Source organism: Tursiops truncatus, chromosome 11, assembly GCF_011762595.2.
Source record: "Tursiops truncatus isolate mTurTru1 chromosome 11, mTurTru1.mat.Y, whole genome shotgun sequence".
Taxonomy (NCBI): domain Eukaryota; kingdom Metazoa; phylum Chordata; class Mammalia; order Artiodactyla; family Delphinidae; genus Tursiops; species Tursiops truncatus.
Window position 1 is genome coordinate 84,917,064 of NC_047044.1, and position 25,420 is coordinate 84,942,483.

Genomic DNA, 25,420 nt, shown 5'->3' on the forward strand with positions numbered 1-25,420 from the left:
AATTCTAGTATTTGAATACTAAATTTTTCATAACTCTAAAAAATTAACTTGGTAGATTGTTAAGAGGTGGTCCTTTGTCACACATAAAAATCAGAGTCCGTGCAGAGACGTGTCATCCGTCAGTTAGAACTCAAGAAGCGTCTTACTGTTTTTGACACTTCATGTCCTATCAGTAAGACCTGTTGGTTCAAAACCTCGGCCAAAAGTGATGGGGGTAGGGGTGGGAGTTTAAAACTGGTTAGTTTAAATATTTATTTAGAGAAGAGGGTGGATCTTATTAATATTAACCCTTTACCTTTGGAATATACCCTAGAATTTATGGAGTATTTCATCAACTTGTCTTATTTTGATTTAAGCACCCATGAATCTGGTAGGTGTGGTGTGGTTACCAGCATCAGCATTTTCCAAATAAGCAACAGAGAAGGAGAGTAAGTGACTTGTCCAGCATCACACTTGCTAATTCCTTTCTCTTTTGAATGTCACTCCCCTCCTTTTTGCCTATGGGATAACGTCTAAACTTATTAACCAGCTGTATAAAGCCCTTCATAATCTGGTCCTCGCCTACGTTTTGAATTCAAATCTCCTCTGGAAACAAATTCATGCTTATTTGCCATGTATGTTTTGCCTCCTCATCATGCCAAGTACTTGTGGCTCTGTTCATCGTGTTCCTGCTTTCCCAAATTTAGGATCTAACGGGCTAGAAAATTACCAAAGAAATTAAGAAATGGACATTAATAAATGGATAATTTTGTATTGTGGCAAGAAAGGAAATTATAAGATACCACCATTTCATTAAAGACTTTACACGTTACCATCAAAATGTAGGAAGGACATAATCTCAGGAAAAAAGGCTACTAATGAAAATAAAATATGAAAGCCTCACTCATTGCCTGCATTCTCCTCATTTTACCAGAGATGGTTGAAAAAAATTGTTCTGGACTGGCCCTGGCCTGTGGGATTTGGGAACTTGGTGCCGTTGTACTCGCTGTTTTCTTGGTCAGGAATTCTTTATTTTTCTCATGCCTCTAGCTTTTGGCCTGTCTGGCTAAATCCTCTTAGTCCTTCCATTCTCAGTTTACATGTTGACTTTAGAAAATCTTTTCCCATCTCCCTCCACCTGTTCTCTCCCACCCGAGCCAGCCCTCCAATTATCTCCCCTCGGTGGCGTTCTGTGCCTCTTCCTCCAGACACTGATAAATGGTGACAAGGTTGTTTATTTGCTGCTCTCTCTTACCACAAGACCATGAGATTTTAGAAGACAGAGACCCTTCTTATTCACCCGCATTCCTAAGGTTTAGCATAGAGTCTTTTGCACAGTGTGTAATACGCATTTAATCGATGAATGAATGTATGAATGAATAAATATCTGGGTCCCCTTCATGACCTTGGCTTGTGTCTTGTTCGTCTTCTGTGGCCTGCAGTTTCAAGCACAGAGGATTTATTCAAACAAACACAAGCGCTCATTGAATTGAATTAATTTATGGATTTTTGACCTCATTGGTTCTTCTATTTTTCTTTGTCAAGGAAAACTAATTATGTTCTCCATTATCAGAGTGTCTGGGAACAGTCTGCAGCTGCTGTCTGAAATACTTCCATGGGCTATAATGCTTCTCTCAGCTTTTGTGGTCAGTTTGTCTTTTTCTTGTAGTCTGTTCACTTTTGGTTTACCAGGTTGATCATCACATTTTTATGTATTTTTATGGCAAAGGAATGTTAAGGCATGCTATAAAGGAGGTATGGAGAATATTCAGCATTTATTGTAGTCTGATATTTCTAACTCCACAGGGGCTTATGATGCTTTTCCTTTTTGTTATTGTTCCTTTAAAAAATACATACCTTTTTTTTTTTAAATTTTGTCAAAACGATTTATCCAGAAAGGATAGCCACAGCTTGTCGTAAGATTTATTAGTGATGCGAGCACTCTCTTGGGGGCATAGGATCTCTAGTCAGTAGGAGATCCTAGGTCGAGCATTTTTCCAGCTCACAAAATGACTTTGACTCGTGTTATTTCACTGATTCTTGCTCAGTCACAGTGGGACCCACTTCTTGGCGCTGCTCACAGAGACGCTCTCTGTTGATGGCGAATTGCTGAGATCTCTTCTCTAAAACTGTGCAGCCATGAGAAACCTAGAGTTCCGTCTGGGCTTGGGTCTATGCTTTAGAAAAAACATTACCTCTTCTTCTTGAAACTCTCTTCCTTTGCTTCCCATTGCATTCTCTTTTGTTATAAAAATATCCCGTCTTTATAATAGAGTCAGAATAATAATAACCACAACTACTTACGAGCACTTCCTATGTACTAAGTACCTTATACATCTTATTTACAATCCTTTCATTAGTCATCAACTAAGTTTGTCCCCATTTTGTAAATGAGAAACCTGAAAGCCAGAGTGTTAAGTGGTTTGGGTAAAACCACATGGCAGTAAGCGGTGGAGTTAAAGCCATGTGACCCCAGAGTCTCTGTTCTCTACATTACACTGTGCTTCTTTCCTCATCAGACGACCTGGATCATAGCTATGTGGTTTTTGTGCCCCTGCTTAATTCTTGTAAAGGGAAATAAAGTACGTGACTCACGGGATTGTGTCAAGAACTAAATGGGGCAGCATATATTTGAAAGGACCTGGCATAATGTCTTGTGCATTGCAAGAACTGAGTGTTTTTCTTAATTCCTTCTTTTTTCTCCGTATCCTCCTTTTTCCATTAGCCCAACCCTGGCCACTCAGTTTTAGATATCTCCTGATGGTCTGTTCTAGGTTTTTTCTCTTTTGTATCTCTATACGAGATATTATTAGTTTTTTTGGTTGAGCGTAAGGAATGTGACTGTGACTCAATGTTTCATTACTATTAGCATGAGAAAAAAATACTGCAAACCAAAGTTGAGCCTCGGGACATAACCACATTTAGGTGACGGGAGGAAGAACTGCTGTTTTGTCAGGAAAGAGAGAAAAAGCAAATAGGAGGTGGTTAGGTGGGTTGATACACTGCCATGGATATCCAGGGCAGAGAAGCTTATAAGAAGGAAACAGTTGGTCAACAATGCCGAAGGCCAGAGTGGTCATTTGGATGAGTAAGAAATGAGGAAAGACCATCTGATTTGATTTGGTCATTTGGATGTATTTGAAGCCCTTGGAGAGGGCTGTTTCAGTGAAGGTGATGAATTGGAAGCAAGTAGAAAAGTTAATGAGGAAATAGAAGCAATAAGTGCTTTGAGATGTTTTGTTTGTAAAAGTCCTCAGAGAGATTTTAGCATATCTTAAAGAAGGTGGCATTTTTGAGGAAATTTTTCTTTGGCTTAGGATAAATATAAGTATTTTTATGGTCAGAAATTAAGGATTTAGGTAAAAAGGAGACTTTCAGGATGCTGGAGAGAAGGGGTGTTTAGTAAGTGTAAATTAATTTTAAAGAAAGCCCGAGATGATGGCATTAAGATCACTGGCAGAAAAAAATATTAATTGTACTTTTCTCAGTGTGGTTGTATTGCTTTTTAACTTTTAATTTCTCCTCTGTCCTTTTAAATATTTACCAGATTTTCTATAACAAGCATTTATTACATTAAGTTTTTAATAGTTCTAAAAAATTTATCAAATTTAATATGATAAAGTAATAAAATGGTAAATATAAATACATAATATGAATGAATGAATAAAAATAAATATGACAAGTGATAAATTGATAAAATAATAAAAATGATAACTTTCACAGCACTAAAAAGGTATAGAAACATATAAGATGAATATTAAAATCCCTACATATCCTAATACCCTCCATTTCCATTTCTTTAAAGCAGCCATCATCAGAATCGTTTTTCCTGGCAGCCTTTTAGTTTTACACACATATGTTTTCAAATCAGAAAACATTATTGAAAATCACCAGTAAAGAAGTTAAACTGGAAAAGGATAATACCACCTGGCTTCTGGTTTTCTGACTCCTCTTGAAAGACTAATAAATAATAATAGAGGAATATAAATAAGAATGAACTTGTAACAACGAAGAAAATGGAAGAGGCTACAATAGCAGACAAAAGGCATCAACAGAATTTTAGGAGATGAAAAGCAGATGGCTCAGTCACGTCTGACAACATGTAGAGTACAGAAGTTGGAAACTTGAGTGTTTGCAACAGGGTAAGCCAGCAAGAAGGAAGCCAGTTTATGTTGCAGAATTCCCAAAAGACGCAGCAATTAGAGGTGAGTGCTGATGACACTAAAAGCAGGAAGATTGGTTGGAAGTGTTCCCGATCTCCCCTTACCCACAGACACAAGGAGTTGTCTTTGTCCACGTGTTAGAAGACTGGAGATGACACAGAGTGACTCTGGACTTGGGACATCAACTGAAAACAGGGAAATTAAGAGAAAGGTTATATTCTGAAGAGTGAGACCTCAGCCTTCTCTTTTCACTTAGCTCCCAGAATGTTATCAACCAGGCTTATACCTTATCAAGAAATTGGAAGATTCCTCAATGGGAAAACTGACTAGTACAAGAGAAAAAGATGTGGATATTGACATTTGGGGATCCTGTCATGAAATGGCTGTTGGATTACACTCTGATGAGGCCCAGCAGTTGGTAATTACTACCCAAGCACAGAGCTTTTATTCATCTGTTTAGTACCGCATTCTTAAACATAAACAGAGAGCTATAGAACTTTATTTAGAAATAAAAATATTTCTAAAATATTTTTAGAAAGCCTCTAACGTGAAAGACAGAGACCAAAGTAAACCAATAGAAAAAACACACATGAAATGGACAATAAGAAAGCAGAAAAATATATAACAAATTATATGGCTACGATTCTCACAAAAAATTATATTGCATTCACAAAGGTTAGGAAGCTATGAATATAAAACTTTTTGAAAATAAGATAATCAGAAATAGAGACACAGACGTAGAGAACAAACGTATGGACACCAAGAGGGGAAGGGGGGAGTGGGATGAATTGAGAGATTGGGATCGACATATATACACTATTGATACTATGTATAAAATAGATAACTAATGAGAACCTACTGTATAGCTCAGGGAACTCTACTCAGTGCTCTGTGGTGACCTAAATGGGAAGGAAATCCAAAAAAAGAGAGGATATATATATATGTATAGCTGATTCACTCTGCTGTGCAGTAGAAACTAACACAAAATTGTAAACCAACTATACTCCAATAAAAATTAATAAAAAGATTTTTTTGAAGATCAGAAAGAACTTTTTGATATTAAAAATATGGTAGTGGAAATTAAAAGTTCAATAGGTGGATTTGTAAAATAATGTTTAGGAAATCATTCCTCCCAAAATAGAAAAGAAAAATAAAACAGTGAAAAAATGGAAAAAAAGGTGAGAAGTTTGGATAATAAGAATTTCAGAAAGAGAAATATAGAAGAAAAGGAAGTTATTAAAGAAATAATAGAAGGTTGTTTCCAGAACTGAAGGACCTGTTTCCTGGTTACAAGGGACCACCAAGTGTCTAGCACAGTGAATGCAAAAGACCTATTCAAGCCATATGATTGTGAAATTTCAGAATCCTTAATTTAAGATCTTAAAAACCTTTTATGATGAAAAATGATTAAAATCAAATGATTAGAAATAAGAATGATGCCAGATTTCTCAACAAAACACTGGCAGCTAGAAAGCAATGGATAATGCCTTCAAAATCTGAGAAAATTTATCTTTTTTTTTGAGAAAAATCATTTTTAAATTAGAATTTTATACCCAGCCAAACTGGGAGTATTTTCAACATTCAAAGACTCAAAAAATGTACTTTGCTTGCACCCTTTCTCGAGAAGAAAATAGAGTATATGCTGTACCCAAATGAGAATACTAAGAAAGAGACAATATGGATAAAGGAAACTGAGTAATACAATACAGAAAAGAGGTGAAGGCAGTTCCCAAGATGACAGGTGTTCATCAAGGCTAGAGAGAAGGCAGCCCAGATTACAGCCAGAGGACAAAGGCTCCAGAAGAGATGTTTCCAAGAAAAAAAATCAAACTGATTAATCTCTTGATGTGTTTGACCACACTGAGAAAATTTTACAGTTCTTTGAAGAATTAGAAGGGGAATTATTGGAAGGCACATGACAAATGAAGCAAATGAAAATAGGCAATAGTTAACTCCAGGAAGAGCAAATTTTAGAAAGCCTACAAGAAAGGAAATACAGTGATAGTACTCAGCTATGAAATCATACTTAGGACTCATAATACTAAAATAATGTTGGTTCAACTAAAATTTTTTATGTAATTCTTTGGGGAATGTGGAATGAAGAAAAGTCTGTGCGTGTCTGTTTGGGGTAGGATTGGATAGTGATATCTTCATCTTCCTTAGTAGTAAGTCAATTGATAGTACAAATAGTTGGAAAATAAAAATAGCGCTATTTGAATGAATGAAACCATTGCCTTTTGGTCTAGACGTGGGTGTGGGGAATATGAAAGGAAACACTTAGTAGTTTAAACTCTGTTTGTATTTTGTATAACATACTTTTTTGAAGCAAGAGGAACCTCATTAGTATATACCCTTTAATTCAGGAAATACTTCTAAAACTTTATCCCAGGAAAACAATCATGAATATGTTCACAAATCTAAGCATGAGAATGTTTACCACAGTGTTGTTTGTAGCATCAACAAATTGTAAACAGACTAAATTCCCATTTCAAGAGGGCAAGCACTGAGCTCATTTTGTTTACTGCTGTGTCTTCAGTCTCTGACACATACTAGGTACTCAATAAATATTTACTGAATATTTACTGACTAAGGGAATAATTGAATTAATGCATAGGAAAAATACACACCAAACAATCTATTAACAATGGTTATCTCTGTGTGGAGGGATTATCTGTGATATTTATTTTTGCCTATTTTTCTAGTTTGTATTTTTGAAAATTTCTAAGATTAACATTTTTAAATTATAAATTTCTATAATTTAAAAATATAGTACATTTTAAAAAACAACCATTAATATTTTAAAAACAACCACCAATCAAGAGAGCAGTTCATAGGCTTGAGGCTGAAATGGTCTTATAACTGCACTGTATTTGCTTCTGAACTTCCTGATGACTCAGTCCAAAGGACCACTTGATGGGTCAAAGTAATTCTTACTGTTTGATAAGTAGAAACATAACATTTTTATGTAATTAGAAAAAAAATTTCCTGACACTAAATTCAAGGAGAAAGTTATCACATAAATAAATGAGACCATGAATATGTAACAGGCATTACCTTCAACTTCAGTTTTAAAGAAAGTTGGATGCTATTCTGTTTTTTTTTAATTAATTAATTTATTTTTGGCTACCTTGGTTCTTTGTTGCTGTACATGGCTTTCTCTAGTTGCGGAGAGCAGGGGCTACTCTTTGTTGTGGTACGTGGGCTTCTCATTGCAGTGGCTTCTCTTGTTGTGGAGCACGGGCTTCAGGTGCACGGGCTCAGTAGTTGTGGCTCGAGGGCTCTAGAGCACAGGCTCAGTAGTTGTGGCGCACAGGCTTAGTTGCCCTGTGGCATGTGGGATCTTCCCGGACCAGGGCTCGAACCCGTGTCCCCTGCACTGGCAGGCGGATTCTTAACCACTGCGCCACCAGGGAAGTCCTGGATGCTATTCTTGATGTAACTGTTTCTTATACTGACCCTCAATAAAGGCATAGCTTTGTAATGTAACTTGGTTGAAGGCGTTTCTACAGGATGGTTAGTTTATTCAGAGACCTCTCTACTTTTCACAGGTTACTGTTCCAAAAGTTGTTTTCAAGTCCAAAATGACCAAGAGAATTTTTGACCTTGCATTCCTCAATACATTTCTACCAAGTAGAGTGTGAGTCTGTCCTTTGAAAGTATGTTATTCTGCTTTTTGGTTTTATAGCCAATTAAGTTACAGTTTCCCCAAATGGTTAGGTTTTGTCTGCACTGAAGGGTTTTGAGGTAACTAAGCATTTTCCTTGATCTCTTCTGATGTTGTGAGGGATTCCTTAGCAGGTAACCCATAAACACTTGCCTTTGTCCCCTTTAATGGGCAGATTCAGAGTGGCCTTGAACATCAGGAAACATACATTTTTGTATTTCCCCCAGTTGAATGCAGTCTTGTTTATCTCTAAGCACTGAAGACATCATAGTAGGCTTATCAGGTCTCTAGTTTTCAGCTTCTGTTTATCCTTTATTGACAAACTAAAAACAAAAAAAATTCCCTTTCATCTATTATTTTCTTCTCTTTTTTCAATTGTTGTTTCTTTATTCACTCTTTGTCAAATGACTCATTCCATCTACACTTGTAATATCCTTTATTTTCTCAATGCTTTCAGTTTTTAAAATTCATCTCCACTTTTGTTTCCTTTTTAAGCCTACTCTTCTCCTTAATTGTTGCTGTCAACTGTCTCAATACTTTTCTATCTGGATGGGATCAGTGATATTCACAAAACAATTCAAAATTAAGTACAAATGTAGCGAACATAACAAACAGGGTGAGGGATGATAGGTGGATGAACTGAGAATACCTGCCTGATTGTTTTCACAACATGTTGGGGGTAAACTGAATTGACACATTTGACCTGGAGAATAAGCTGTGTTCTCATCTATGGAAGTTTATAGGATGGGCATTTTAAAATAGCTACTAGTTATGCGAATAGCTGAGTTGTTCCTGGATTTGATACAGAGAAAGAAAATAAAGAGTCGAACTCCTAGGAGAAAATCCACTAAGACATCCCTTTGTCTCTCCCAAATACCCGTTCCTTTAACCACACATTTAATGGGAACTAGATGACAGTAAATTAAAGGTTATTGACAACCTGAATGGCTGATACTCTGCTGAGTAAAGAGAGACCCATATGTTTTAGACAAGCAGGTGGCACAGTTAATATTCTGGTAAGAAAATTGAGAATCCCTGGTTTGTTTTGTTGCACAGAATTCTATCCTGTGAAAATGGGTCATAACGAAAAGCCAAAATTTTTCCCAGAAAATAATTTTGAGTATGTTGAAATACTGGAATGGTTACTCACATAAATACCAGAAGTGTGTGCCATACATCATGGAAGAGACAAAAAAATTTCAGGACTAATGCTCCAGTCCTGCATTGAGTAGGCAGTAGAGCTGAGTTGAATCCAACAAACTTGACTCCTGGGTTTGAACCTCTAAAATTTACCACTTAGGTCATCTTATGTTTGTTGGTTCAGTTTCCTAGTTTAGAGAAATCTGTATAGTTTGGAAAACCCATGTGGTTTCTATCACATTTGTCTCCTTTTTGTTTGTTTTGCTTTCCACTAACTTTTCATCTTCCACAGAAATAATCTCACACCTAGGTGTTATTAGAACAAGAAAAGAAAAAATCGTTCTAAAGAGAGTTCTTTTTTTCTTAATTTTTTTCAGCATAGTGACTTACATACATCATGAAATGATTATCACAAGAAGTTTAGTGAGCGGGCTTCCCTGGTGGCGCAGTGGTTGAGAGTCTGCCTGCCGATGCAGGGGACACGGGTTCGTGCCCCGGTCCGGGAAGATCCCACATGCCATGGAGCGGCTGGGCCCGTGAGCCATGGCCGCTGAGCCTGCGCGTCCGGAGCCTGTGCTCTGCAATGGGAGAGGCCACAACAGTGAGAGGCCCACGTACCAAAAAAAAAAAAAAAAGAAGTTTAGTGAGCATCTGTCCTCTCATAGAGACACAACATTAAAGAAACAGAAAAAATATTTTTCCTTGTGATGAGAACTCAGGATTTACTCTCTTAAAAGCTTTTATATATAACATACATCAGTGTTAATTATCATGTTGTACATTACATCCCTAGTACTTATTTATTTTATAACTGGAGCTTTGTACATTTTGACAACTTTCATCCAGTTCCCCCCGCCCCCTACTCCATCACCTATGGAAACTACAAATCTTATCTCTTCTTATATGACTTTGTTTGTTTGCTTGTTTTTGAAGTATAATTGACCTACAATGCTATGTTAGTTCCTGTTACACAGCATAGTGATGTGATATTTCTATACATTTAAAAATGATCACCGTGGTAAGTCTTGTTACCATCTGTCACTATACAAAGATATTACATAATTATTGACTATATTCTCCACACTGTACATTATTTTCAAATTTTTTTTAATTGAAGTATAGTTGATTTACAATGTTGTTTTAGTTTCAGGTGTACAGCAAACTGATTCAGATATATATATATATTCTTTTTCAAATTCTTTTCCCTCATACGTTATTACAAAATATTGAGTATAGTTCCCTGTGCTGTACAGTAGGTCCTTGTTGGTTATCTATTTTATGTATAGTAGCCCCACACTGTACATTTCATACCTGTGACATTTATTTTGTAACTGAAAGTGTGTACATCTTAATCTCCCTCACCTATTTCTCTCTTCTGCTGACCCCCTTTCCCCTCTGGCAACCACCTGTTTGTTCTCCATATCTATGAGTCTGTTTCTATTTAGTTGTGTTTGTTCATTTGTTTTGTTTTTTATATTCCATATATAATTGAAATAATACAGTATTGTCTTTCTCTGTCTGGCTGGTTTCACTTAGCATAATACCCTCTAGGTTCATCCATGTTCTCACTAATGGCAAGATTTCATTCTCTTTTATGGCTGAGTAATATTCCATTGTATAAATACAGCATATCTTCTTCATCCATTTATCCATCAATGGGAACTTAGTTGCTTCCATATCTTGGCTACTGTAAATAAGACTGCAGTGAACATAAGGGTGCATATATCTTTTAGAATTAGTGTTTTCATTTTCTTCGAATAAATGCCCAGGAGTGGAATTGCTGGATCATATGGTAGTTCTATTTTTAATTTTTTGAGGAATCTCCATACTGTTTTCCATAGTGGCTGCACCAATTTATTTCCCCATCAACAGTGCACGAGGGTTCCATTTTCTTCATATCCTTGCCAGCACTTGCTATTTGTTGTATCTTTGATGATAGCCATCCTGACGGGTTTGAGGTGATATCACATTGTGGTTTTGATTTGCATTTCCCTGACAATTAGTGATGTTGAGCATCTTTTCATGTGCCTGTTGGCCATCTGTATGTCTTCTTTGTCAAAATGTCTATTTGGGTCCTTTGCCCATTTTTTTTTTTTTTAAATATATTTATTTATTTGGCTGTGCCAGGTCTTTTTTTTTTATAACAACACCTTTTATTAATGAATTAATTAATTTTTGCTGTGTTGGGTCTTGGTTTCTGTGCGAGGGCTTTCTCTAGTTGTGGCGAGCGGGGGCCCCTCTTCATCGCGATGCGCGGGCCTCTCACTGTCGCGGCCTCTCTTGTTACAGAGCACAAGCTCCAGACGCGCAGGCTCAGTAGTTGTGGCTCACGGGCCTAGTTGCTCCGCGGCATGTGGGATCCTCCCAGACCAGGGCCCGAACCCGTGTCCCCTGCATTAGCAGGCGGATTCTCAACCACCGCGCCACCAGGGAAGCCCCTTTGCCCATTTTTTAATTGGGTTTTTTTTTTTTTTGATGTTGAGTTGTATGTGTTCTTTGTGTACTTTGGATATCAACCCCTTATTAAATATATTGTTTGAAAATATCTTCTACCATTCAATAGGCTGACTTTTTGTTTCACTGATAGTTTCCTTTGCTATGCAAAGCTTTTTTTTTTTTTTTTTTTTTTTAGTGTGCTGTAGTTCCATTTGCTTATTTTGGCTTTTGTTTCCCTTGTGTGAGGAAATACTGCTCAAGACTGGTATCAAAGTGTTTACTGCCTGTTTTCTTCTAGTTGTTTTTGGTTTTGAGTCTTACATTTAAGTCTTTAATCCATTTGTACTTTATTTTTATATATGGTGTGAGAAAATAGTCCAGTTTGATTCTTTTACGTGTAACTGTCCAGTTTTCCCAACACCATTTAATGAAGAGGCTGTCTTTTCCCCATTGTATATTCTTGCCTCCTTTGTCATGACTAACTGATGATATAACTGTGGGTTAATGTTTGAGCTCTCTATTCTGTTCCATAGATCTATGTGCCTGTTTTTGTGTCAGTGCAAAACAGTTTTGATTACTGCAGCTTTGTAGTATAGTTTGAAGTGAGGGAGTGTGATACCTCCAGCTTTGTTCTCTTTTCTCAAGATTGCATTGGCTGTTCAGGATCTTTTGTATTTCCATACAAATTTTAGAGGTATTTGTTCTAGTTCTGTGAAAAATGCCATTGGTGTTTTGATAGGGGTTACATTGAGTCTGTAGATTGCCTTGGGGTGTGTGGTCATTTTAACATTATGAATTCTTCCAATCCATGAACATGGTATATCTCTTAATTTGTGTCATCTTCAACTTCTTTCATCACAGTCTTATAATTTTCCAAGTACAGGTCGTTTATCTCCGTAGCTAGATTTATTCTCAGGTATTTTATTCTTTTTGATATGATTGTAAATGGGACTTTTTTCTTAATTTCTCTTTCTGATAATTTATTGTTAGTTTTTAGAAACCCAACAGATTTTCGTATATTACTTTTGTATCCTGCAACTTTGCCGAATTCTTTGATGAGTTCTATTAGTTTTTTGGTGATGTCTTTAGGATTTTTTATGTATAGTATCATGTCCTCTGCAAACAGTGACAGTTTTACTTCTTCCTTTTCAACTTGGATTCCTTTGATTTTCTTTTTTTCTTGTCTGATTGCTGTGGCTAGGACTTCCAATACTGTGTTGACTAAAGGTGGCAAGAGTGGACATTCTTGTCTTGTTCCTGATCTTAGGGGAAATGCTTTCAGCTGTTCACCATTGAGTGTGATGTTAACAGTGGTTTTGTCATATATGGCCTTTATTATTTTGAGATATGTTCCTTCCATACCCACTTTGTGGAGAGTTTTTATCATAAATAAATGTTGAATTTTGTCAAAAGCATCTATTGAGATCATATGATTTTTATTCTTCAGTTTGTTAGTGTGGTGTATCACATTGATTGATTTGTAGATATTGAACCATCCTTGCATCCCTGGGATAAATCCCAACTGATACATTAAAAGGAGTATGATCCTTTTAATGTATTGTTGGATTCAGTTTGCTAATATTTTGTTGAAGATTTTTGTACCTACATTCATCAGTGATATTAAAAATCTGCAATTTCTTTATTTGTGATATCTTTGGTTTCAGTATCAGGGTGATGCTGGCCTCATAGGATGAGTTTGAAAGTGTTCTTCTGTAATTTTTTTGGAACAATTTGAGAAGAATAGGTGTTAACTCTTCTATAAATGTTTGGTAGAATTCAACAAACAATCTGGTCCTGGACTTTTGTTTGTTGGGGTTTTAAAATTACTGATTCAGTTTCAGTACTGTTAATTGGTCTGTTCATATTGTTTATTTCTTCCAGGTTTAGTCTTGGGAGATTGTACATTTCTAGGCATTTTTCTATTTCTTCTAGGTTGTCCATTTTACTGGCCTATAATTGTTCATAGTAATCTCTTATGATCCTTTGTATTTCTGTGGTGTCAGTTGTAACTTCTTTTTCATTTCTAATTTTAATTGTTTGGTCCTTCTTTTTTTCTTGATGAGTCTGGCTAAATATTTATTAATTTTGTTTATCTTTCCAAGAGTCAGCTCTTAGTTTCATTGATCTTTTCTGTTGTTTTTATTTTTTAGTCCCCAGTTCATTTATTTCTGCTGTGATCTTTATGACTTATTTCCTTCCACTAACTTTGCATTTTGTTTATTCTTCTTTTTCTTGTTCCCTTAGGTGTAAGATTAAGTTGTTTACTTGAGATTTTTCTCATTTCCTCACGTAGGCTTTATTGCTATAAACTTCCTCTTAAAACTGCTTTTTCTGTGTCCCATAGATTTTGAAAATCATTGTTTTTTTGTTTTCATTTGTCTCCAGGCACTTTTTTATTTCCTCTTTGATTTTTTCAGTGACCAATTGCTTGTTTAATAGTATATTGTTTAGCCTCCAACTGTTTGTGTTTTTTGCAGTGTTTTTCTTGTAGTTGATTTCTAGTTTCATAGTTGTTGGGAAAGATACATGATGTAATCCCAATCTTCTTAAATTTACTAAGACTTGTTATGTGGCATAGCATGTGATCTATCCTGGAGAATGTTCCATTTTCACTTGAAAGCAATGTTTATTCTGCTGCTTTTGGATGGAATGTTCTATGTATATCTGTTAAGTTCATCTGGTCTAATGTGTGGTTCAGCTGAATAGAGTTCCCATATTTAAAACATAATTTCTCTTAGTGCTATTCAGGAACATCATTAACCATGATTACATAAAGAAATCCCTGCTGCATCCCCCTTTACCGTGTAAACTTGTGCATTGGAGAAACAGCTCAATTGTAAATCAGTGTAACTCGTGATTTGAGTGGCAGATTTGGCATCTGCCACTTGGGCAGAAGTTTAAAACTCAGTATACTGAGTGTGGTGGTTTACGTGGGTACTGGTGCTTCTGATCTAGACCTCATTTTCAAAACCTCATGTTCTCATGGATGACTGCCCACTTATTTCTCTGAGGGGATGCACTTGCCCCTTCCCTATGCTCCTACCCAAGCCTCCAAAAGTGAATTTGTTGCATTCCTCCAAACCCATGTTTTTAAGTTTCATACCACTAAAAATATATTATCCAAATTTGGTATATATCCATTTAGCTGTTTTGTCATGATCCTGGTAAGAGACCAAGAGAGAAATATCTTTATTCATATAATTAAACATATACAACAGGAAAATTTTCTTTGTCTTTCAAATCCTTCCATTCTTCAAAAGAGGGGAAAAAAATCCAAAAGGAGTATGTATAATTGGTCTTTTCATACCTAAGTTTGATGTTAAATGATTAGAAAGGGAGTCAAAATTAGAGGGCTTCATCAAGTGAAGTTTCTCAGGATAAGAGAGAGAGGTGATGGAGAAAAGGCTGGCTTTGGGGATGGTTAGAGGAAATGATAGAATTGTATCCAGGGAAAAGGCAGATACTCACTGGGAGACTTTAAGAAGTTTTTGTGGTGTGGTGACCCAACCCCCTCCATTACAATTTCAGGAAAATCCAAATGTCTTTGTGTGATTTTGGAGTTGGATTTATCCTTGAGGGTCTATGGATGATGCCACAAGAAGTTTGATGGTGAGGGCAGATTCTACTCATTTCACTGGAGTAAAAACCACATGTGCGCAGTCCTGCATGATCCTCTCCCTGCGACCCGCCTTCCCCGCACCATGCCACACTCTCCTTACTCTAGCTTCGCTGGTTTTCTCCATGTTCTTTGAACATACCAGGGTCACTCCTGCCTTAAGGCTTTTGTACTTGTTTGTTCTCCCTGAATGCTTTTCTCTGGGATAGCCTGGATATCTATATTGCTTACTTCCTTACCTCCTTCTGAGTAAACTCAAACGTCACCTACCCCGTGAGGACTTACCCAGCCTCCTGTTGAAAATTACACCCCCACCCCTTACTCACATACTTCATCTTTTGTCTGTCTTCTCCATTAGAATTTAAGAGGGCAAAGTATTCCAGGCTCTCCTTCTCCTGGCCCCCATTCTGTCCCTAGTGCCTGGAACAACACTGGGCACATAGAAAGTTCTCAATAAATATTTATTGAGTGAATCAAATAATGAGCACTGTTCAAAGGAGCCCAGTCAGTTTCAGTTACCAAAAAAGCAAACCGGTGATTCTCAAAGGATAACACTAGAGCTTTTCTAGTTGTATGGACAGATAAGCATAAGTAGGAAGACTGCAGGTAAGTGCTTATTGAAATCCTTCCTGGAAAAATTTATGCTCTTCAATTCAAACAATCAAGTGTACTTGTTAAGTACACTACAAAAGAAATATGTGTTAGGGAAAACCAGATCATCTTTGAAATACTTGTTTTCCAAAAGTTTCTCCTGTAAGTCTGCTCTGCCCGTGGTAGAGAAATGCAAATTACACGGGGCACAGATCGACCTCTCTTTGGAATACTTTTTCCTTATAATACAGTCATTTCAAATGTGAAGAATAAAATGCCACTAAATAAAAGATTACTTGCTGTCTTAAGTAGTATGCAAGAGTTGTTTTTCTCTGTTTCTGTAGTCCTGGCAAATGATCCAGAGATTAATCTTTGAAAAGCCTTTTTTATTATATCTGTAGAAAACATTATTTTAAGTGATAATCTCATGAAACTAATTCGCCTCCATACCATTCAAGGGAGTTTTACAGAGAAATAAGGTGAATACAAATCTCTACCCTGTATCGAGTGTGTATTTTGAATCTCTTAGGTCAGGGATGTAAGCCATTGAGGGGACAATACTGTGGACAGAAGGTGTGGCCTTTGCCACAGAGATGGTATTGTCACCACCTGCTCCCAAGTCTCCTACAGGCAGGGCCCTGCTGTTCATTCACTTCAGAGCAGCTTCTGCTAGTGCTTGTTCTAGATCCTGGGCCCTCAGTCAACTGTGACTCCTGACTTTTATACTTGCTTCAAAATGGGTGATTTAAGACAAAGATTCCTTTAAGTTAGGGTGAAAACCAACTTCAGGATGGTACAAACCCTACCTGCCATAATCTCTGTGAAATCTGCCGTTTCCATATTTAGAATAAGGAATTTCTCACCAGATTCTTCACTTAAAGAAGAGCCCTCTGTTTATCTTCTACTCTTAATGGAGTGAACGTATAATTTATCATCCAAATAGGGACATGTTTGGGAATGGAAGGGGCGAGGTAACTATTAATAGTTGTATCTGGGCAACAGTCATAACCTAGGATGGTGGGAGGCAAGCAGAATCGAATGGTGCCTGAATATGAAGGAGAATGAAATGAATACTTATTGAAACCATACAATGTGCTAAGGACTTTATATGTATTATCCTCTGATGTGGTATGTGGGCATGTTTTCAACAGTGAATCTGGAGTTACATTAACCAAGGAGTTGACATATACTAGTCTAACAGGAATTTTAGGAACTTAACTCAGGACGGTTTACGACAAGAGCTATCGATTGAACTGTCTGGAGGAAACGCGTTACTCATTTTGGCCAAAAGTCAAATGTTAAAATCGGTACTTGACTGAAGTCAGGCATCGCTAGACTAGAAAGAATTTTTTGGAGGCAAGATTTAATCTGAAAACTTGTCTAAAATTTTATAAGTTAAACTTTGAAAGTTTGGCACTGGTGAAGGAAACAGAATTTATCAGTGCCATCCGCTGATGGACCGCTCCTGTGGTGCCTGTGCTGCAGGCCTGCGATCCAAAAGGGAGGCTCGCTTTAATCACACTAATGTTTAGTGCACAGTGTAAGGAACTTGGGATTCACCACTCAGCAGATCTTCAAAATCCTGGATCTGCTACTACTGAAAATGTTTACCCACCTATAGCAGTTATTTTGACAAGAGTCTTTTGTCTGTTGGTGTCCATAGACTGCAAGTGTAAGGAATTTACTTCTTCAATTTGAATTTTGATGAGTGAGGACAAAACGTGCGTTGAGGTTCTGTAACATGTTCTTCTTTTCTTCCAACTTGTAATTTGTTCATCCAGTTGATCAACATTTATTAAGCACCAATTCAGTGTCTTAGCCACCATTTAAGGGGATGGGGACAGAACAGTGAACAGAAGACAAAAGTCTTTGCCCTCATGGAGTTTAAATTCTGGGATTTGGGGAGACAGACAATAAAAGTATAGATAAAACATATAGCATATAAATAGCATAAGTGCTATTAAGAAGAATAAAGCAGTTAAGGATATGAGGAACTTTCTATTATGACTGGGTCATGATGATTTTTCATGGTGTTGTTTATAGGGTTTTCTATTCTCATGAAATTTTTAGGGGCAGATTTGGTGTTTAACTATTAATCCCACATATGAAGAGTTCCCAACTAGGACTTTTTTTTTCCCCTGAGCAACTCATTGTCTAAATGGAATTAAATAACTGAAAATTAAATAAAGTTCTTAAGGATTATGTGTTTAATATTTTTAATGCTAGTATATCAACTAATTCTACAAAGATTAGAATTTTCATGTAATCTCAACTCTGTTATTCTTCCTTGTATTATTGCTTAAAATTTTATATCTATTTGTTGGTAAAAAAATGACGCAGTATTTTTCCTAAGGTTTTGTGCTAAGCACACTTAATATTTCCTTTAACTGACAATTTATTCTCCTTTGTAGTTGAAGATCCTTCATAATTTTTATACATAAAATTAATAGCTTTCACAATAAGTTTATTATTGCAACATTTTCCTTTTGACATATTAAAGATACATTTATACTTCACCTGATGGATAGAAATTCAATATATAAAGCATATAAGGAGATTTTTCACTCCATCTACTTCTAGGCTACTTATCAGAATTTTAAATTACACATTCAGTTGTAAACAGCAGACTCTAGTGACATTCCCTGTTTATGTTACTAACATCAACACCCTATTTAGATACGATGGTGAAGGAAATGATCACACAAGCGTTTGTCACATACGTGTACAAGGAGGCCAGAAATGGCATTGAATTGGATGTTTAGCTGAGTCTAAAGCTGGAGTGTGACAGCAGAGTTTGGCCAAATACTGAGACCAAAGTGAAACTCTCCTTCACCTCTGCTTTCTCAAATTCAGTTCGTCCTCAGAAGGGGCACGATAGTGTCAGTCATTGGAGTGACAGCCTCCCAACCTCCTTCATGTCTGGTGACCAAAGTGATGAACATGGCATCCAAGAGAGTTTCAGCAAGGTTCATGCTGATACTGGGCATTATTAACTGAGTGGTTGGGTTTCCACCCTTATTTGTCTGTTTCGTTTCACCGGAACCTCAGTCTTCCTGGCACAATAAGCCAGTGAGGTCTTCTTGGCTTAGTTGATATGCATGGCTTTCACTGGGAGGGGATGAGAACCTGAGTGAGTTTTTAGCAAGTGGCTCCCAGGCTTCCCTAATACTTACCTTCATGATGCAATTATAGCATCATTTAGCAGGAGCTCTGCTGAAGCTTGAATTCACATAATAAAAAGCATTTACATTTTAACTCCAATACTCAACTCACATTTAACGGAAACATAATAATCTGCAGATTTAAACTTGAATTTAAATATGGGTTTACTTTTTTAACTCTGTGATTTTATTGCCTGCCACAAATAATGGGCAGCATTAATGCAAAGCATGAGAAAGGGGGTGGGAACCAAATTTTCTAAACATTCTAAAAGCTGGTATGTGTCTTCTCTCCAGGGTCACCTGCAGGTTGGATGGAGGTGAAATTCAATTTTATATCTCCCAAACCTAGCACAGTGTTAGGCAAGCACTCTGTAAAAACCATTGCTACTGCTACTACCATGATTACCACTTCTACTGCTGGGAGTGCTATTTCCACTACTGCTTTTGCTTCTGTGGTTGTAGCCCATACAGCTGGTGAGCTCGTGTGGGCCCTTCTCAGGCATGGGGGGTGAACATACTTCCATGTTGTGGTCCCTTTTCAGCCACCCTCCAGACATGCGCATGGCAGAAAGGAGATGGGAAGGCACTCTGGATGGAGGGAAAAGTCCAAAAGTTTCTAAGAAAAGCACTCCCATATTGCAAATGGTGCTATGATTATTTTGAATTTGCTGTAACTCTTAGATTTTTAAAAGTCTTTGTACACATGTGACACTTTCTATTTTCTGTCGAGTATTTGGTTTTCCCACTCAGGGTATGATTGCCCTGAGCATGATGAAGCTGAGGGAAAACATGTGAATTTGAGTCCATCTAACACACATTTAATCAATAATTAAGCAAACATTTATTAACCTCATGAACTTTTTTCCCCACATCTTTATTGCAGTATAATTGCTTTACAATGTTGTAAATGCTGTACAACAAAGTGAATCAGCTCTATGTATACGTATATCCCCATATCCCCTTCCTCTTGAGCCTCCCTCCCCGCCCCCCATCCCATCCCTCTAGGTCATCACAAAGCATCGAGTTGATCTCCTTGTGCTATGCGGCTGCTTCCCACTAGCTAGCTATTTTACATTTGGTAGTGTATATATGTCAATGCTACTCTCTCACTTCGTCCCAGCTTCCCATTCCCGCCCTGTCCTCAAGTCTGTTCTCTACGTCTGCATCTTTATTCCTGCCCTGCCACTAGGTTCATCAGTACTGTTTTTTTATAGATTCCATATATATGCGTTAGCATATGGTATTTGTTTTTCTCTTTCTGACTTACTTCACTCTGTATGACAGACTCTAGGTCCACCCACCTCACTACAAATAACTCAATTTCGTTCCTTTTTATGGCTGAGTAATATTCCATTGTATATATGTGCCACATCTTCTTTATCCATTCATATGTTGATGGACACTTAGGTTGCTTCCATGTCCTGGCTATTGTAAACAGTGCTGCAATGAACATTGTGGTACATGTATCTTTTTGAATTATGGTTTTCTCAGGGTATATGCCCAGTAGTGGGATTGCTGGATCATATGGTAATTCTATTTTTAGTTTTTTAAGGAACCTCCGTATTGTTCTACATAGAGGCTGTAATCAGTTTACATTCCCACCAACAGTGCAGGAACCTCATGAACTTGACTTGAACAGGTCTCTTGCTCTGAGCTTCAGTTCCATTGTCTGTAAGTTTAAGGTAATGTAATCAGCTCTATCTTAGTTTTTTTGGGGATGAATAGAGGAAGCCAGTGCAAAGTGATATGTAAGCTGCTAGCTTAATAAAGATTAAATGGGGTGTCATTATATGGCTGGGACAAATTTTTCTTCTGAATTTCCTGTAGCACTTTGTGCTCAATAGCAAGTTTAGTTTGGTTTGGAAGTGAGAGCTGTGGTCCGGCTGGAAGTAAGTACCAGATATGAAGTAAAAAGACCTGGGAGCAAAATCATGCCCTACCACCTCACTAGTGACGTGCCCCAAGTTAAATTACTGAAAAAAAGAATCCTAAAGCTGCGTAGCTCCAAGGTCACTCACTGTGAGAATTAAGTGGGAAAAGATCTAGGAAGGCACCTGGTGTGTTGCAGGTGTTTGGCTGGTGTTTGGAAAGCATTCCTTCAGGAAAGAGAAAGGTAAGGGTGAGTCAAAATGGTCCTGAACAGGCAGCATGCAGAGAGGAAAAAGCATGTCCCGTGATGGCCCTAATACATTTCCTCAGATGTGAATTAGGAATAATAATGATAATAATTCCCTTAATTATCTCTTAGGGTTACTGTAAGGACTAAAAGTGGTAAGATATCACCAGAAATGGAATAGGGGCTCAAAAATTTACTCACCCCCAAAAGTTGAGAGTCATGCTTAAGATAATTCTCCTCGTTTTTAAAGACAGTCTTAAGCCATGTCTAGTTCTATGTTGACTGACTATAGTACCTAGGATGGTTTTTTGAGAAGATTTAGGCAATTCACTATAAAACTTCCCTGCCTCTGTTCAGGCTGCCTTTTGGGTAATGAAACACAATAAAAATTACCAAAGATGGAGGAGGCAAGGAAAGAGCAGCTGATGGAATGATGACGTAGAAGCAAGAGGGACGCACATTCTAGCAACTTTGAAAGATGAAGGCCATTTTCCCGAGCCCCTCTCCCCTGTCCTTTCTGCTGAAACTTTTGTGAAGGGGAAGCCAGCCAGAAAGTACCAGAGAAAGCACCAGGTGTTGGGAAGAGTTCCAGGCACTGACCCGATTTATTCATCTCTGCAATGAGGTCAGACTTGTACTACATGCTTCGCCTGTGCATTCTCAGGGAATTCTCAAGAACAGTCTCTGAGGCCGTTTCTGAAGCCCAGTAACATTCCTGGGTTATGGAGTCAGTAAGTGGCAGAGCCAATAGTTGAACCCAAGTACAGTTGCCCCCAAATCCTCATCCTCAGATTCTGCCTCTGAGGATTCAACCAATGGGTAGATGGAAAGTATTTGGAAAAATGAAAACTTCCAGAAAGTTCTAAAAAGCAAAACTTGAATTTGCCTCACACTGGCCACTATTGACATGGCATTTGCATTGTAGTTATAGCTATTTACATAACACACTGCATTAGGTAGTGCACTAAAAAGTAATCTAGAGATGATTTAAGGTACACGGGAGAAATTGTGTAGGTTGTCTGCAAACACTGTGCCATTTTATATAAGGGACTGAGCATCCATGGGGTTTGGTATGGGGGGGTGTCCTGGAACCAACCTCGAGGAGACCAGGGATGACTGTACTCTAGTTCCTCATCCCGTCAGATCTAAGCTTGGGTACCACTCGTGGCCAAAGATATCTGAGCAAGCAGGTCTATTTAGGGGCGCCATTCAGAAGTGGTGTATGTCAGCGATTTGTCTTATTGGTCCTTCTAGAAGTGGGACTGGGCAATGAGTTCTTTTACTCCTGAAGGCTCAGTGAGGAAATGGAATTGGTTTCTGACAGGCTTTGAATTCGAGGAGAATGTGAAGCTTAGCCTATGGAATAGTAACATGGCCACCACGTGAGGGGCAAGCAGAGGAGCGCCAGCGAGGCAGCCCAGGACAAGGGGAGGAGACCCAGGAGACCCTGGTGTTTCAGACACAAAGAGAGTGAGGAGACCTTCGCCAAGTCCCGGTGCTCAGCTGTGTCCCACACTTCTGAGAGAGCGGACGAAACGAGAACCGGAAAGGCCCGCAATTTACCAGTTGAAAGGCAGGTTGCTTCACCGGTGCCTGAAATCACATCCTTCATCTCATTCTGTTTCTATTTAAAAGGATTTCCCAGGGGTGGTTCTTTGATCATGCCCTCAGTTTGGGGGGACGTGCACCCTCTTTGGGGCTCCTCTGCGTATTCCCTACTCCGTACAGGTCACGTAAAGTCCGTGGTCCCCAAATGTAACCATCTGATTGTTAAATCACCATGAAGATGCATTAGCCATCCAAGCCTTTTCTGCTCCTGGATGTTTAAATCCATCAATCTGTAATTATAATGATTATTTTTGCCTTTGGACATATTTCAACTGCATGTGAGAGCTGATGTTTTTCTTTCTTTTTGTTTAGTTATATCAGTTTCAGGAGTACAGCATTATAATTTAACATCTGCATACACTACAAATTGATCACCACCATGTGTCTAGTTACCATCCATCAGCAGACAGTTGACCCCTTCACCCAATTTCTCCCACCCTCCAACCTCCTTCCCTTCTGGTAACCACTCATCTGGTCTCTGCAACTATGAGTTTGTTTCTGTTTTGTTTTGTTTTGTTTTGTTTTCTTAGATTCTGCATATGAGTGAAATCAGACAGTCTTTCTCATCTGATTTATGTCACTTAGCATAATACCTTCAAGGGTCATACACGTTGTCAAAAATGGCAGGATTTCATTCTTTTTCATGCCTGAGTAGTATTCCGTGGTGTATATATACCACATCTTCTTTACCATTCATTCATAAATGGACACTTAGGTTGATTTTATATCTTGGCTAGTGTAAATACAGTTGACCTTTGAACAACATGGGCTTGAACTGCACAGGTTCACTTATACATGGACTTTTTCAATAAATACATACAGTACTGCACAATCTGAGGTTGGTTGAATCCATGGAGGCAGAACTTCAGATACAGGGGGTCGATTATGGGACTTGCGCATCTGTGGATTTTGGTATCTGAGGCAGGTCCTGGAACCAATTCCCTGCAGATACCCAGGGACAACTGTAATGCTGCCGTGAACATGGGGGTGCATATACCTTTTCCAATGAGTGTTTTTGTGTTCTTGTGATAAATACCCAGAAGTGGAATAGCTGGGTCACATGGTGGTTCTTGTCTTAATTTTTTGAGGGGTCTCCATACTGTTTTCCATAGTGCCTGAACCAATTTACAGTCCTACCAGCTGATGTATTTTTTTTTAACTTTTTAAAAATTATGAAATATTCCAGTCATGCATTCTGAATGCTGAAAGAATGAATTAATAGTAGTCTAATCACCCTGGAGACACAGATGCTTTTGTGAGCTGGCACTGAAGTAAGGCTGCACATCTCTGTGGGAATGACAAGTGAATGAGTCTGCTGCTCACTTAACCTGCTGTTCTTTTCTCTCTCTGTTTTCTCTCCTAGGAAACAGATGGAAGACTGCTGTGACCCCGCCCATCTCTTTGCTATGACTAAAATGAATTCCCCCATGGGGAAGAGCATGTGGTACGATGGGGAGTTTTTATACTCATTCACCATTGACAATTCAACTTATTCTCTCTTCCCCCAGGTTAGTACAGAGTTTGTTGCCTTTCAATATAGTCTCTTCTATGTCTTGATATCATAGGAAAGGGATAATTGATTTTGCCTAACTAATCAGATCTACTTCTTTTCATCTTCTTACTTTTCTGAATTAGAAATGCTTCCTTTTATACTGTCATTTTTTCGTGAAGAAATCAAATAATGTTGTGATGCAGGGGCAGCAGTAGGATATTACAGAGTAACAGATTTCCTAGCCCTTCTGATTTGAGTCATATGAGACTGAAGAAAGCAAGCAGAGAAGGAAGCAAGATCAGGGAATTGTGGAATTCCAGTGCTTTGAGGTTGGCTCTGGTATGATCTTGAAGATTTGCAACACTGGAATGTTTTCTTGGGGCTGATACTCAGGGAGTGGGGACCATATGGTCAGAAGTTGCTTCTTAGAGCTTGTGAGTCTTAACCCTGTGGTTAGATTACTGCTATAAAGTGTAGGAGTGGTGGAGATGGAGAGAAAGTATTTGACCACTTTTGAAGTGGTCTGAATCAAGCTTTGCTTCCTTAGTGTTTTTCTTTGTGGTTTCCTAAGCATTGAAATCAAATGTTTTACTAAAATATATCTATGTAGCTAGTGGGGGGGAAAAGGAAGTCTTTATTTCTAGGGAGCCGTAGTTGGAGATGGGAAGTGGATCTTAGGTGAAATTGCCATTAGGGAGAAATTGAGAAATGAATGTCGGCTTCCCCAAGTCTTCACGCTACTCTTGGTTTGGCCAGATGATTGTGCAGAAAGAGAATTCATGGTCAGAGGTGGAAAACATATATCTGTATTAATAGCAAAGATTCTACAGAGGAGGCATCTTATAAAGTTTGAAGCACAGGCAGTACCAGATCCAAAGTCACGTGCTCTATGAAATAGCTCCCATTTGCTAGTTCATTCTTAGGTGTTTTCATCCAATTTAACGGTTTTAGAGTATGTATAATGATACAGTTGAAAAACTTTATTTTAAAGTAGGAAATAGAAGGTTTAATTCATGGCCAGCATCCTTGTGCTTTTTCTCTCTTCTTCATTTGCCCTTGGGAGCCTTCCTTATGTCAAAGCAAATGATTTACAGTCATAAAATGTAGAATTGAATTTTGTCTCCATCTCTTCCTAACTAAATGCCTTGCTAAGTCACCTAACTCTTCTGAGGTTCAGCTTTCTCATTTGTGCAGTGGCGAGAGCAGTACCTGTCCACTCACAGAGTTGAGGTCAAGGACATGTCATATAATGCATGTCCAGGTATGCTGCAAACTACAAAGCCTTATGTAAATGTTTTAGGTTGATTAATGTTGTCCTGGTTCATATACTGCATCTTTAGACTGAGGAATGAAGAGTATAATTGCATTAGTCAGAAATCTTCCTAGGCGTTTTTGTTTTTTTTTTTTTCGGTACGCGGGCTTCTCACTGTTGTGGCCTCTCCCGTTACAGAGCA

At 38.0% G+C, this 25,420-nt stretch overlaps 1 protein-coding gene across 2 annotated transcripts in view; it reads left to right on the forward strand.

The window, feature by feature from the left end:
* ST8SIA1 (ST8 alpha-N-acetyl-neuraminide alpha-2,8-sialyltransferase 1) overlaps positions 1–25,420 on the forward strand; it is a 151,343-nt gene that overhangs the window by 33,030 nt on the left and 92,893 nt on the right. For both annotated transcript variants that reach the window (XM_019936508.3, XM_073788969.1), the window contains exon 2: positions 23,838–23,982. In XM_019936508.3, coding sequence (XP_019792067.1) covers positions 23,838–23,982 — 145 coding nt within the window. The remainder of the gene's footprint in view (positions 1–23,837; positions 23,983–25,420) is intronic.